Source organism: Hemicordylus capensis, chromosome 5 (genome assembly GCF_027244095.1).
Source record: "Hemicordylus capensis ecotype Gifberg chromosome 5, rHemCap1.1.pri, whole genome shotgun sequence".
Lineage (NCBI taxonomy): Eukaryota > Metazoa > Chordata > Lepidosauria > Squamata > Cordylidae > Hemicordylus > Hemicordylus capensis.
Window position 1 is genome coordinate 399,954 of NC_069661.1, and position 12,055 is coordinate 412,008.

The 12,055-nt window shown below is 47.0% G+C and overlaps 1 protein-coding gene across 13 annotated transcripts in view; it reads left to right on the plus strand.

Moving 5' to 3' along the window:
* LOC128327208 (maestro heat-like repeat family member 5) overlaps positions 1–12,055 on the plus strand; it is a 122,708-nt gene that overhangs the window by 50,758 nt on the left and 59,895 nt on the right. For 11 of the 13 annotated variants that reach the window (XM_053255653.1, XM_053255657.1, XM_053255658.1 and 8 more), the window contains 4 exons: positions 5,870–5,998; positions 6,752–6,911; positions 7,691–7,746; positions 10,315–10,422. In XM_053255653.1, coding sequence (XP_053111628.1) covers positions 5,870–5,998; positions 6,752–6,911; positions 7,691–7,746; positions 10,315–10,422 — 453 coding nt within the window. Of the gene's footprint in view, positions 1–5,869; positions 5,999–6,751; positions 6,912–7,690; positions 7,752–10,314; positions 10,423–12,055 lie in introns of those variants that run through there. The other 2 variants (XM_053255659.1, XM_053255660.1) reach the window with 2 other exon arrangements.

Sequence of the window (12,055 nt, forward strand, 5' to 3'; positions counted from 1 at the left end):
TTATGTATTATTCTCCGATACTAAACAAAGAGGAGATTTCTAAAAAGTCTTGGATCTTCTGATCTTTTCTGTCCCACCTGCATTAAATGAAAAATATAGTATATTATCTTATATTTTAAGCTGATGGACAGAAAGAATCTATAATGATCAAAAAACATCCATGAATCAGCAAAACCAAAAATGAGTTCAGTGAATTTTAAAATCCTTGTTCTATCAAAACAAGGGTGTGCCAGGTTTACAACAGGAACCTCAGCAGAAGACTTTACCAGCAAGATGCTATAAAATTCAGTTGCACCTGTCTTCCACTTGAATTACAATGTTATAAATAACAGATGAAGGAATCTAAATGGAATTCACGAATTCAATCCTGCTAATAAGAACTCTAAAATAGATATGTACTTTTAAATGTATCTCAAATGTATGTCTCAAATAAGTCTTCACATGTAATATTAAATGTGCTTCAATACCCTTTATAATACCAACACAAAAAAGGGGGAGGATCCCTCAGGCAGAACATCAGCGGGTTATGCATGGCTCTGTGCCCAAACCACACCACAGACCACACCAATCACTTCAGACTGGCTCTCTTCTCCAACCACCGTTCAGCACAGCTGCCTCCTAAAAATCCTTGAGAGGTTTAGAAAACAGCAATACAGAAAAACATATTAGTATCTGTGGGCTCAACTATAAATCTAATCGTTGGAGAAAATAAAGCTTGAACCTCTCACAGAACACTCCCCCTGAGTTTAATTAGTTATTAGACAACTATATATTCAAATGATTCCAAACAAGATTAATCAATGGAGAAGAAAATAAGAATTTAAAAAACAACAACGCTAATTCTGCCATAACAGAAGTAATATGTATGTTGTAAATACAAGGCCACATATCTACAAATATATAATCAAAATTCCCATCTCGTCACAAACAGGTGTACAAAACACCATAATAAAGTAATTAACAGAGATCCGCTAAACCTTTTGTACACGCTTTACACATATGATTGTGTTCCCTATTACCTCAGCAATAGGATTATTAAGTTTGCAGACGACACAACTGTGGTTGGTCTGATTACTGCTGGAGAAGGGGAGTCGGCCTATAGGAAGGAGGTGGAGAGGCTGACAGAGTGGTGTAGGGAGAATAACTTATTCCTCAATTTAAAGAAAACAAAGGAGATCATTGTGGATTTCAGGAAATGCAAATTGGATTTCCAGCCACTCATTATTGAAGGGATTTGTGTGGAATGGGTTTCGGTGTTTAGATTTCTGGGAATGGAGCTGAGAGATGACCTGACATGGGGAGCAAACACCAAAGATCTGGTGAAGAGAGCACAGCAGAGATTATACTTCTTGAGAGTTCTCCGGAGGACTAATCTCTCAAGTAATCTATTGTTGGTGTTTTATCGCTGTGCTATAGAGAGTGTGTTGACTTATGGGATCTGTGTGTGGTTTGGGAGTTGTACAGCCAGAGAAAGAACACTGCTGTCCAAGGTTGTTAAGACTGCGGAGAAAATAATTGGATGTACTCTTCCTACCTTAGATCAAATCTATGCCACTAGGTGTTATAATAAAGCTGTGGAGATAGCGCAGGATCCCACGCACCCTGGAAACGATCTCTTTCAGCTTCTGCCTTCGAGAAGGAGGTATAGGGTCATAAAGACCAGGACCAGCCGCTTGAGAAGTAGCTTCTACCCAAAAGCGGTCTCAGCTTTGAATGCAGCAAAACACAGCTTCTGAGGGGTTTTTTGTATTTAGTTTTTAGAGTTTTTTAGTGGGTTTTTAGTGGGTTGATGGGAGGGGGGCGTATGGGTATATGTTTAGATTATTCTTGTTAGGTCCTGTAGTAGTGGTTGTAGATTCTTTTCAATCTCGTTGTTCTGCACAGGACAATGACAATAAAGATCTATCTATCTATCTATCTATCTATCTATCTATCTATCTATCTAATAGTCCCCCTCCTCATGTAATGAAAAACAAACAAACCAGAGAGATAAATGGAGGGAGACTAAATTCAGCCATAACTGATCTTTAAAACCTACAACTGGGAGCATAAACTATCAAGCTATGGCAGTGAGATATCCCCCCCCCTCTCTCTATATATATCTAATCCTTCACAATTTCCAATTGTTTGCATCACAAACTGTTCATTCAGCTAAGCTTCTCAAAGTATTGTTATAAAGTATTCATAACAAATAATAAAAGCCCATAGGGGAGAAAAAAGAAAGTAGTAGTGATAATAATAATAATAATAATAATAATAATAATAATAATAATAATAGAGTTAAAATTAAAGTTAAAGTTAAAATAATCGACATAGCAATACCAGGGGATAGCAGAATAGAAGAAAAAGATATAGAAAAAATCACGAAATACAAAGATCTACAAATTGAAATTGAAAGGCTGTGGCAGAAAAAGACCCAAATAAACCCAGTGGTCATTGGCGCCCTGTGTGCAGTCCCAAAAGACCTTGAAGAGCACCTCAACACCATTGGTGGGGCCACAGAAATCACCATCAGCCAATTACAAAAAGCAGCTTTACTGGGAACAGCCTATATTCTGCGACAATATCTATAACAACTGACAATAAAATTCAGCCATCCCAGGTCCTTGGGAAGGACTCAATGTCTGGATAAAACAAACCAGTCAATAACACCTGTGTGACTGTGTAAACTAATAATATTCCCTCTCCACCAAGCTTCCATCTCCTGGGCTGCCCCTGCCCATTCCCTAGCAGCTGTTGCACTTCTCTCCGAGCCCTCCCTTACTCCTGAGAGGTAATTACTGGGGTTGCCCTGGCATTTGGAGCCCCCGGCTTCCCTTGGCACCCTGCCGTTTGGCTGGGCTCACAATCCCGTCTCACGGGTGAGGATAGGAACTCCCGACAATGGCTTCCTTGATGTTACCTGTTAGCCATGCTTGCATCCTCCTGGACTTAGTGGTACTTCTCCTCCTTTTGGGTAGACTATCTAACTGGGCTTCCAGTATTATGGTTTTGAGTAAACTCCATGCATTTTGGAGTGAAATGACTCTCCTGGTTTTTTCTTTCAGTTTTCTTTTCACCATACTCTTCATTTTGGAGAAATTTCCTCTTCTGAAATTCAAAGTGTCTGTGTTAGACTGTGTTAGTCTGTGGTGATTTTCTCCCCACATGTATGCAGAATTTGATCGCACTATGATCACTGTTCCCTAAAGGGTCGATGACACTGACATCATGCACCAGGTCCTGGGTGCCACTCAGGATTAAGTCCAAGGTCGCCTTCTCTCTGGTTGGTTCCATGAACAACTAGGGCACAGACATTCAGAATATCTAGAAATTTGACCTCTTTGTCATTACCTGACTGTGAATTTACCCAGGCTATGTGTGGGTAATTGAAGTCACCCGTTATTACTGCCCTGCCTCTCCTTGACATTGCCCTGATTTCATTCCGCAACTCCCAGTCACTGTCAGCGTTTTGCTCCAGAGGGTGATAGCGTTGGGAATTCTCTCCGGTAAGAGATACACTTCTCTTACAGCAGAGGGCTCAGAGTCAAAATACAGCAGAGTCTGCCCAGGCATGCATGTTTGCTGAGAGCAAAAGAAACATGGGATTCGAAACTTCATAGTTTCTAATCAATATAAGGAGTTTTTATTGGAGAACTCCATTCTAGATAGGAAAGTGGAGAGATAGAATCTCTAATCTAGCTAGCTAGCTGGATGCAGAGAGATGTTGCATGCATCTCTGCACACAAGGATTAAGTCCCCAAAGGGACCTGGTTGCCTTGTTAGTGGGCAGCAAGTTGGGCAGGAGCTGCTGAAAAAGTGAATGCAATCTGAGGCTGCCTTAACAGAAACAGGAAGGTCCGTATCTTACGAAGTAATCATTCCACTCTATTCTGCGCTGTTGATCAGACCTCATTTGGAATTCTGTGTCCAATGCTGGGCCTCCTATTTTAAGGAGGATGCTTGTGAACTGGAAGAAGTTCAAGGAAGGCAGCTAAGCTAATGAAGGGTTTGGAAACCAAGCCCTGTGAGGAATGGTTGAGTGAGTATACCCCACTGTTTCTCCAAGGTGCCCAGAGATAAATATGACTATGTTTATCCTCACAAGGCGAGATAGGTTAGGCTGAGAGACAAGCGACTGGCCCAGAGTCACTCAGTGAGTTAGGGTGAGTTTCATGGCTGAATGGGGATTTGAACTTGGGTCTCCCCAGTCCTCATCCAGCACTCTAAACCACTACACCATGCTGGCTCTCATACTAGCTAGATGGACCAATAGTCTAATTCAATATCTTATGTTTCTTTTTAGATTGTGAGCCCTTTGGGGACAGGGGTCCATTTTGTTTATCTTATTTATTTGTTATTTATCTGTGTGAACCGCCCTGAGCCATTTTTGGAAGGGCGGTATAGAAATCGAATGAATGAATGAATATTCTTGTGCAACCATAGCATAACAAAAGTGGACATTTTTACAGGGAAAATCACATTTAACTCCTACAGGAGATTAACAGCTTGCCCTAACAAATGTCTCTGTATGGCATTTCTTTTAAAACCAGCATAGGTTTCAACTGCAAGATGGTATGCAGATGCTAGGTAACCAATCAGGTGTGGCTTTACAACCCCACTTAAAATGCCATCAAAATAGAAGAAGCAAATCAAATCGAGGAAGCAAGAAAACAGAGCCTAGCCTAAGAATTTAGTCTGACTGCTCATTAGGGCTGGAGCATTCCCTCCCCATTAAAATCTCTGTGTCTCACGAAATCTGAAACTGCACCTGTAGTGATTAGCCTCCCCTCCCCATAAAGAGTTAACAGGGAGGGAACCCTTGTCTTGACTGACACACTGGTGGACTCCAGGGCAGCCAATCAGTACAACAAGTAGAGACCTAGAGAGCAGTTGCTGGGAATTCTGGGAACAGGAAGGGTAGTCTTTGTTGGAAAGAAGCTGGTGCAGAAAGGCTTCGTGAAGGGCAATGGAGTTTTGCTCACTCATGGTCAAAGCCAGGATGGAGGTTTCTCTCATGGAATAACTCTGTAGATCCTTGAAAGAAAGGATTGCAGGAAGCTTGTTTCTCATCAGGAATTGGGTGTGTTCAAGGAAAGTGGGATTCAGCATAGGGAACACTTTGTTAGTCAGATTTTGCATTAGAAACTTATATTTCTTTGTGTGTGTGCTTTTGCATATTCCTGATACTGTTCTATTATTGTTTACCGTAAAGTAATTAAAATAAAACTAGCCTATGCCTACCTAGGGCATTGCAAAAGACTCTATAAACATTTAAGCATACATAAGACAACCTCTTCTTGTAATCCTACTCAGTATTCTTAACTGTATCTAAAAGGTGAGAAAGCTTCAGACAGAAGCAGTCTGTAGTAATTGAATAAAACTGTCTTTTTAGTTCTTTTCTTTTTACGAGCCTCTCTGAGTTGGTTTTTAACTTAGGAAAAGGGGTGGGGTTAAGGAGGATTTATCTGGTGCAAACATGTCCTCAAACGTTCAGCAGCTATCAGTTTTCTCACCACATTGTTTGTAGACTCGCCCGTGGAAGATTTTTGTACTTGTCCAAGAGCCAAATTAAGAGAGTTTTTCTTTCTGGGTTATCCCATCCCAAGCCCAGAGTAGACAAAAGGGGTGGCGGCGGCAGCATTTTGAACCGACTGATCATACATAATAGTTTTAGAAGAAGCCTAGCCAGGCAGCTCAGCAGGGATGATTCAGCATTTCTTTCCTTCATTTATGCTTGCTCTGAGACAAAGGCTTTAATCCACCACAGCACCCTTGCCACCCTAAGGAAGACCTTGGTCCCCCACCACACACCATTTTAGACATCATGCCGTCACTGGACCCTCCACCCCTCCGTCCTATTTTCCATGTATCTGCTTCTTTTCTGTAGATCTCTCCGAGACACAGACTGCGCATCAATGAGATCCTGCAGGCCATCATCTGCTCAGCCAGGAGTGTCGATTACAGATTAGCACACGTCATCATCAAGCTGGCGGCCGAAGACATGCTGAGGACGACTGTAAGTTGGGGGGGGTGGCACAAGAGGTACCGGGGAGGCACTCGTGTGCCCCAGCCAGCCCCTGGCCCTTCCGGGCTTGGGCACGTTGGGCATACAGGGACACCATTTTGCCTGCTCCTGTGTTTGAGGGTCCATCCAAGGCATCCACTTAACGCATCCCATTCATCTGTGAATGCCAGTTGAGTTATTTTGCATTATTATCAATGTGCATATAGTGCTGTACAAGTCCAAGAAGACAGAACTTGCACTGACATCCGAAAAATCTGACACAGAAGGGAGCAGGCAAAATGGAGGGGGGAAGGTGGGTTTTGGAGAAAGAGGAGGGCAATTCAGGTGTTCTGGAAGCAACTCCAGGCACAAGGGCAGCAAGGGGGAGCAGAGGCATTTCCATTTGGCAAGCCACTTTGACCAGGTGGCTCCACTGTAGAGAGTGAAATTAATGAATAACAACCGTTCAGGGTGAGTCGCCTGGTTCCGACGAGTCCTCTTTCAGGCTGGCGAGTTATGTACACAGCCCTTTGTAGGTACGGCCACCCACGCAGGCCGTCGTCTTCTCCGGCTTTCCAGTGCTCGCGTCCGAAGAGGGCGATTGAGCAGGACTTGTCAGCATCCAGCCAGCTGGAGCAATCGGATGCCTCCTCAGAGCAGAGGTGGGAGCGGCGGTAGGCCAGACGGCAGCAGCTCCGACTCACCCGCCAGCCCTCGCCTGCTGCTCCTCCTCACCCGGCCCCTGTGTCTCTCTTGCTGCTGCAGGACCTGCAGGATCTGTACCAAGATGCCGCTGGGGATATTCTGGTGGCCCTCTGGGATCACTTTCCCGCAGAAGTGCTGGCCAGGCTCCTGGAGGGATTCCAAGGCCGGCTGCTCCCTTACCGCAGCATCCTCTGTGTTCTGGGGAAGCTGGCAAACAAAGGTACCGCCTCTCCCTACGACCCTTCGTTTTGGTTTCCTCGTTATCCAAACAGAGTCAGTCCTGATCCAAAGAGCTTTTGTGGGTGGCGTAGGGCTTGCCCCCCAGAGGTATGGGCATCTTTGTGTGTGTGAAGTCCATGCAGGAGCCTGAGCATGTGCAGAGGACTTTTCATTGGCCTTCCTGAAATACAGCCATCTCCTCCAGGCTGTGCCTAAAAGGAAAAGTCAAGATATCACACACACACACACACACACACACACACCTGGGAGCGCCACGCTCTGTACTTTTTAGTTCCATCCCCCTGAGACCATTATGGTTATTTCTCAAATGCCCTCCACCCAGCACATGAGGCTTTGCAAGGTTAAACACATGGGAGTGAGTGACAAAGATTGTACCAGGAGAACTGGGGAGGTCCACCAGAAGCCCCCACAGCTCTTCCCAGGGAGGAGTCTCTGGGCGAGGCAGCAGAGGGACCTGCGGCATTCCAGCAGCAGTGGCTCTCTCTGCCCACCCACACGTGCCAGTGACACTTCAGCCGCCAAGCAAAACCCTGCTGTGTAAACTGCTTTGAGAAGTCAGAACCAGTAATTAATTGACTGATTACTGATTAATTAATTATTTTTTTAAAACGTATGCTTGGGGCGGCTCACAACCAGTATTCCGCAGAGCACCCTCCATGCGTACCACATGCCAAGCAGACGGGCCTCCAGCCCAAAGGCCTTGCAACACAAAGTACATGATAACCTGGACCTGAATGGTTGCCTTTCTCTCTGGCACAGCATTTACAGAGAGCGACTCCGTAAAGATTGATGTGTGGGAGAGAAAGCTGGTGGAGGTAAGGTGAGAGCTCTTCATCCTTCAACAGTATTAGCAGACGCCTTTGCCTGAGAGATCTGCAGGAAATCAGTCCTCCTAGCCTGGCCTCGTTGTGCACCTTCCCACCTTGGCACAGCAGTTATGCACAATGGAGGGAGCTAGAGATGTGGGGCTGGCAGCTCTGCACTCCGCTAGGCCATGGTTGCCAGGGCAAGCCATGTGGGGGTCCCTCTTTGACCAAGACTCACAAGGACTGAGCTCCCTCATCCCCAAAGGAGCTTCATGTGCGACCCAAAGGAGGACAAAGAGAGAGGCTGAGCATCCTAGAGACACAGCTGGATGAAGAGGGTGGGGCTGGGGATAAGGGGCCCCTGCTGCAGTGCTGGCCAGCCTATGAGGCATGGTGGGCCGGGGGGGGTCTCCTCAGGTCATGGACTGGTTGCCATGCAGCAGGCGTGCCCCTCCTGCACTGTTCCCTCTAACAGGGATTCCCAGATGTTGACTAGAATTCCCAGCATCCCCTGCTGCAGTGGCCTTTGGCTGGGGATTCTGGGAGTTGTAGTCAGTAATTTCAGGGAATCCCTGTTAGAGGGAACTCTGCCCTGCTGCCATGTTGCTCTTTGTCCTCCTGCTGGTCCCATGCTCCTTGCAAGCCGGCTCTGGCTCCCTTTTTCAGAAGCTTAGCCAGTGCCAACTTCCCAGCCGAGCCAGGAATGCATCTCCCTGCCTTTTAAAGCAGGGCGAGTCGCTCACATCTGCGCTGCGAACACGGCACTGTCTGGAATTTCCTTGCACATGGGGCCTGCTACACGGCGGCACGCAGTCCCAGTTGCAAGTGAAACCACACCCCCTGCATCTGACGTCAGAAGCAGGAGGTGTGGCTGGGGTGCCAGGTGCGGCCCCTAAGCACAGTGGCCTGGGTTCTTTGAACCCCCCTGTGCAATGCTGCCTCTGCTCCTAGCCCGGCCTCTTCTTAGTTCATTCTCCGGCTCATATCGCCATGAAACTTTCCCAGTTTAGCTAGTAAAACCATCATCTATTCACGATAACAAGCATCTTAACGAAGACCTCATTAAATGTCAGCTCAAACAGACTAGAATGTCAACTAGTTTAAAACGACTTCATTGCTTCCAAATCATGCAAATGATTCGCATGTGAGGAGGCAGGAGATTGCAGACAGTTGATGGTTCACATGGAGATGCAATCATAAGAGATACCTTACTGCAGACAGAGAGGGCTGGCTCTTTAACCATTAGGTGAAAGGAGGGTAGTTTTATTAGCTAAATTGGGACCTTCCTGGTGAGTACCAGAGAGAAGGCTTCATGGTGATTCATTTCTTTTTTTCAAACGGTGGGGTAAGATGACCACCATTGTGTCCTGCTTGGGAGGGTTCCTCAGGCACCTGCCTGGCCTTTCTTGAAGGAAAATAACATGGCGAGTGAGAGACTAGGGTTGCCAACTGTCCCTCATTACCCAGGATGTCCCTCATTTCAGGCATGAAATGCTGGTCCCTAGAGGGACAGCATTTGTCCCTCATTTATTCAATAGCATATAATTCAGTTACATAGGCGTCAGTGATTCTCAGGCTCTTGATTACCACTGCATACACCTCCCAGCCCCCCAGCCAGCCCCGCCCCCAACTTGTGTCCCTCATTCTGGCAATGAAATGTTGGCAACCTAGGAGAGGCCTCCAACTGGGGTTCCACAAAGAGACTGTGAGGGTGATGTACGACATGCCCGAGGCCTTTGGACAGGAACGGCAGGAAAGTCCTGGGCACTCTTGTGCTAGTGACAGCAGCAGTGAGGCATTCTGGAGCCTCCAGAGCTGTTGGAGGCACTTCTGATTCCTGCTCACTGGCCAAAGAGGCACCTTGTAACGTGGCCATTCTCTTTATTGAGCAGGGGGAGAGTAACTGGCCCTCTCCACCCCCAGCACAGGACCCTTCCAGAGACTGTTGCTGGTGTCTATCTTATGTCTCTTTTTAGCTTGTGAGCCCTGTGGGGACAGGGAGCCATCTTATTTGTTTGTTATTTCTCTGTGTAAACTGCCCTGAGCCATTTTTGGAAGGGCGGTATTATTATTATTATTATTATTATTATTATTATTATTATTATTATTATTATATTTATATCCCGCTCTACCTCCAAGGAGCCCAGAGCGGTGTACTACATACTTGAGTTTCTCCTCACAACAACCCTGTGAAGTAGGTTAGGCTAAGAGAGAAGTGACTGGCCCAGAGTCACTCTAGTCTCATGGCTGAATGGAGATTTGAACTCGGGTCTCCCCGGTCCTAGTCCAGCACTCTAACCACTACACCACGCTGGCTCGTATAGAAATTGAATGAATGAATGAATGAATGACATGCTTCTTCTGTTCGGGAGGAAGCCGTGCCTTGAAAGGCCTTGGGCATGTTCCACCCATGACCATCAAGGGCTACTTGTCTCCTCTCTCGTGGGGGTTTTGGCGCTTGCCCCTTTTTTGCTTCTGCTCATGACCATGTTGGGGACAGATTGCTGGCACTGTGGGCCTTGGTGCAACCCCGCGAGGCAGCCGTGCTGCGTCTCTCCTTTCTTTGCTTTCTGACAGTTTGTGGAGAGGCTCTTGATTGACGTGACAGACAAGGCTTGTTGTGAGGAGCTCAGCCAGGAGTTGATGAAAGCGGCCCAGACCGGCAAGAACCACTGCCCTGAGAAGGTCAGTGAAAGCACGAAGAGGCTCGCTTGCATTCGGGCAGCAGCAGGAGGAGGAGGAAAGTGCTGCCCTGGGTGCCTCGTGAAGGGCCCTGCCCCTCTCCACTCTGCGACAAGGTTCACTGCCTGTGGGCTTGGTGGGCCATTGTGCGACACAGGATGCTGGACTAGAGAGGCCGCCTTGGGCCTGATCCTGCGGGGCTGTCCTTCTGTTCTTAAGGCAGCAGACAGAACAGCAGCCATCAAGTTGACTGGCATGAAACCATCAGGGCAAGCTAGTGCAGTTCTCTGCCTCCTGTCCTGCACGTCTTGCAAAAGGAATTTCACAGAGATGCATAATGGATAGCATAAGAGTGGCCAGTCTTAGAGTCTTCCGTAGTTTGTTTACATCTCCACTACAACCGGTGGTGGACTCAAGCAGTTACCACCAGGACCCACCCTGGATGAGTCCTAAACCCTATTTTAGTATCAACATTCAGCTCAGGAAATTTAGGAGAGACAAAAGGAGATACTTTTTCATTCAGCATATAATTAATCTATGGAATTATATGTCATGGGAGATGGTGATGGCCACCAGCTTGGGTGGCTTCAAGCAGGGATTAGACAGATTCATGGAGGGCAGTTCTACTAGTCTGGTGGCTGAAGGCCACCTCCAGCCTCAGAGGCAGAATGCCTTCGAATACCAGCTGCAGGGGAGCAATGGCAGGAGAGAGGGCACGCCTCCATCTAGGAACATAGGAAGCTGCTATATACTGAGTCAGACCATAGATCCATCTAGCTCAATATTGTCTACACAGACTGGCAGCAGCTTCTCCATTGGTGCAGGCAGGAGTCTCTCTCAGCCCTGTCTTGGAGATGCTGTCAGGGAAGGAACTGGGAACCTTCAGCTCTTCCCAGAGCGGCTCCAGCCCCTGAGGGGAATCTCTTCCAGTGCTCACACTTCTAGTCTCCCATTCATATTGGAGAATCCTAACCCTAACCCTAACCCATTCATATGCAACCAGGGTAGACCCTGCTTAGCTAAGGGAACAAGGCATGCTTGCTCCCACCAGACCAGCTCTCCTCTCCTTGCCTGTGGGCTTCCTGGAGGCATCTGATGGGCCACTGTGGGAAACAGGATGCTGGACTAGATGGGCCTTCTTAGGCCTGATCCAGCAGGGCTCTTCTTATGCCCCCTGCCCCCCACTGCTGTTGCCAAAACATGTACACCATTGCCAGTGGTAATGAAATGGTTGGTACAAGTGCTAGAGTCACAGTGGATGCGAGCTCATGAGATATTTCACCAAACACTGGCTAATGTTAGTCTTAGAACTGATACCATGACCATGATGATAGCTATACAATCTTACTTTGCTGCCATCATTACATCTTGTCAGTGAGGGCCTTTTCAGTGGTGGCACCCCATTTATGGAACAACCTCCCCAGTGAGGCTTGCTTGGAAGTTCTCCACACATCTCCTTTGGAATGGAGCGTCTTTTAGCCCACATCTCTTTAGCCCACATCTCTTTTAGCCCACATCTCCTCTGGAATGGAGCGGGCGCATATTGGGCAGATTGACCCTGAAGGCCCTGCAAGCTCTCGGGGAGCACTTCACACACGATTTGGGTTTTTCACTGCTTCTTAGAGTGCAACCCAAT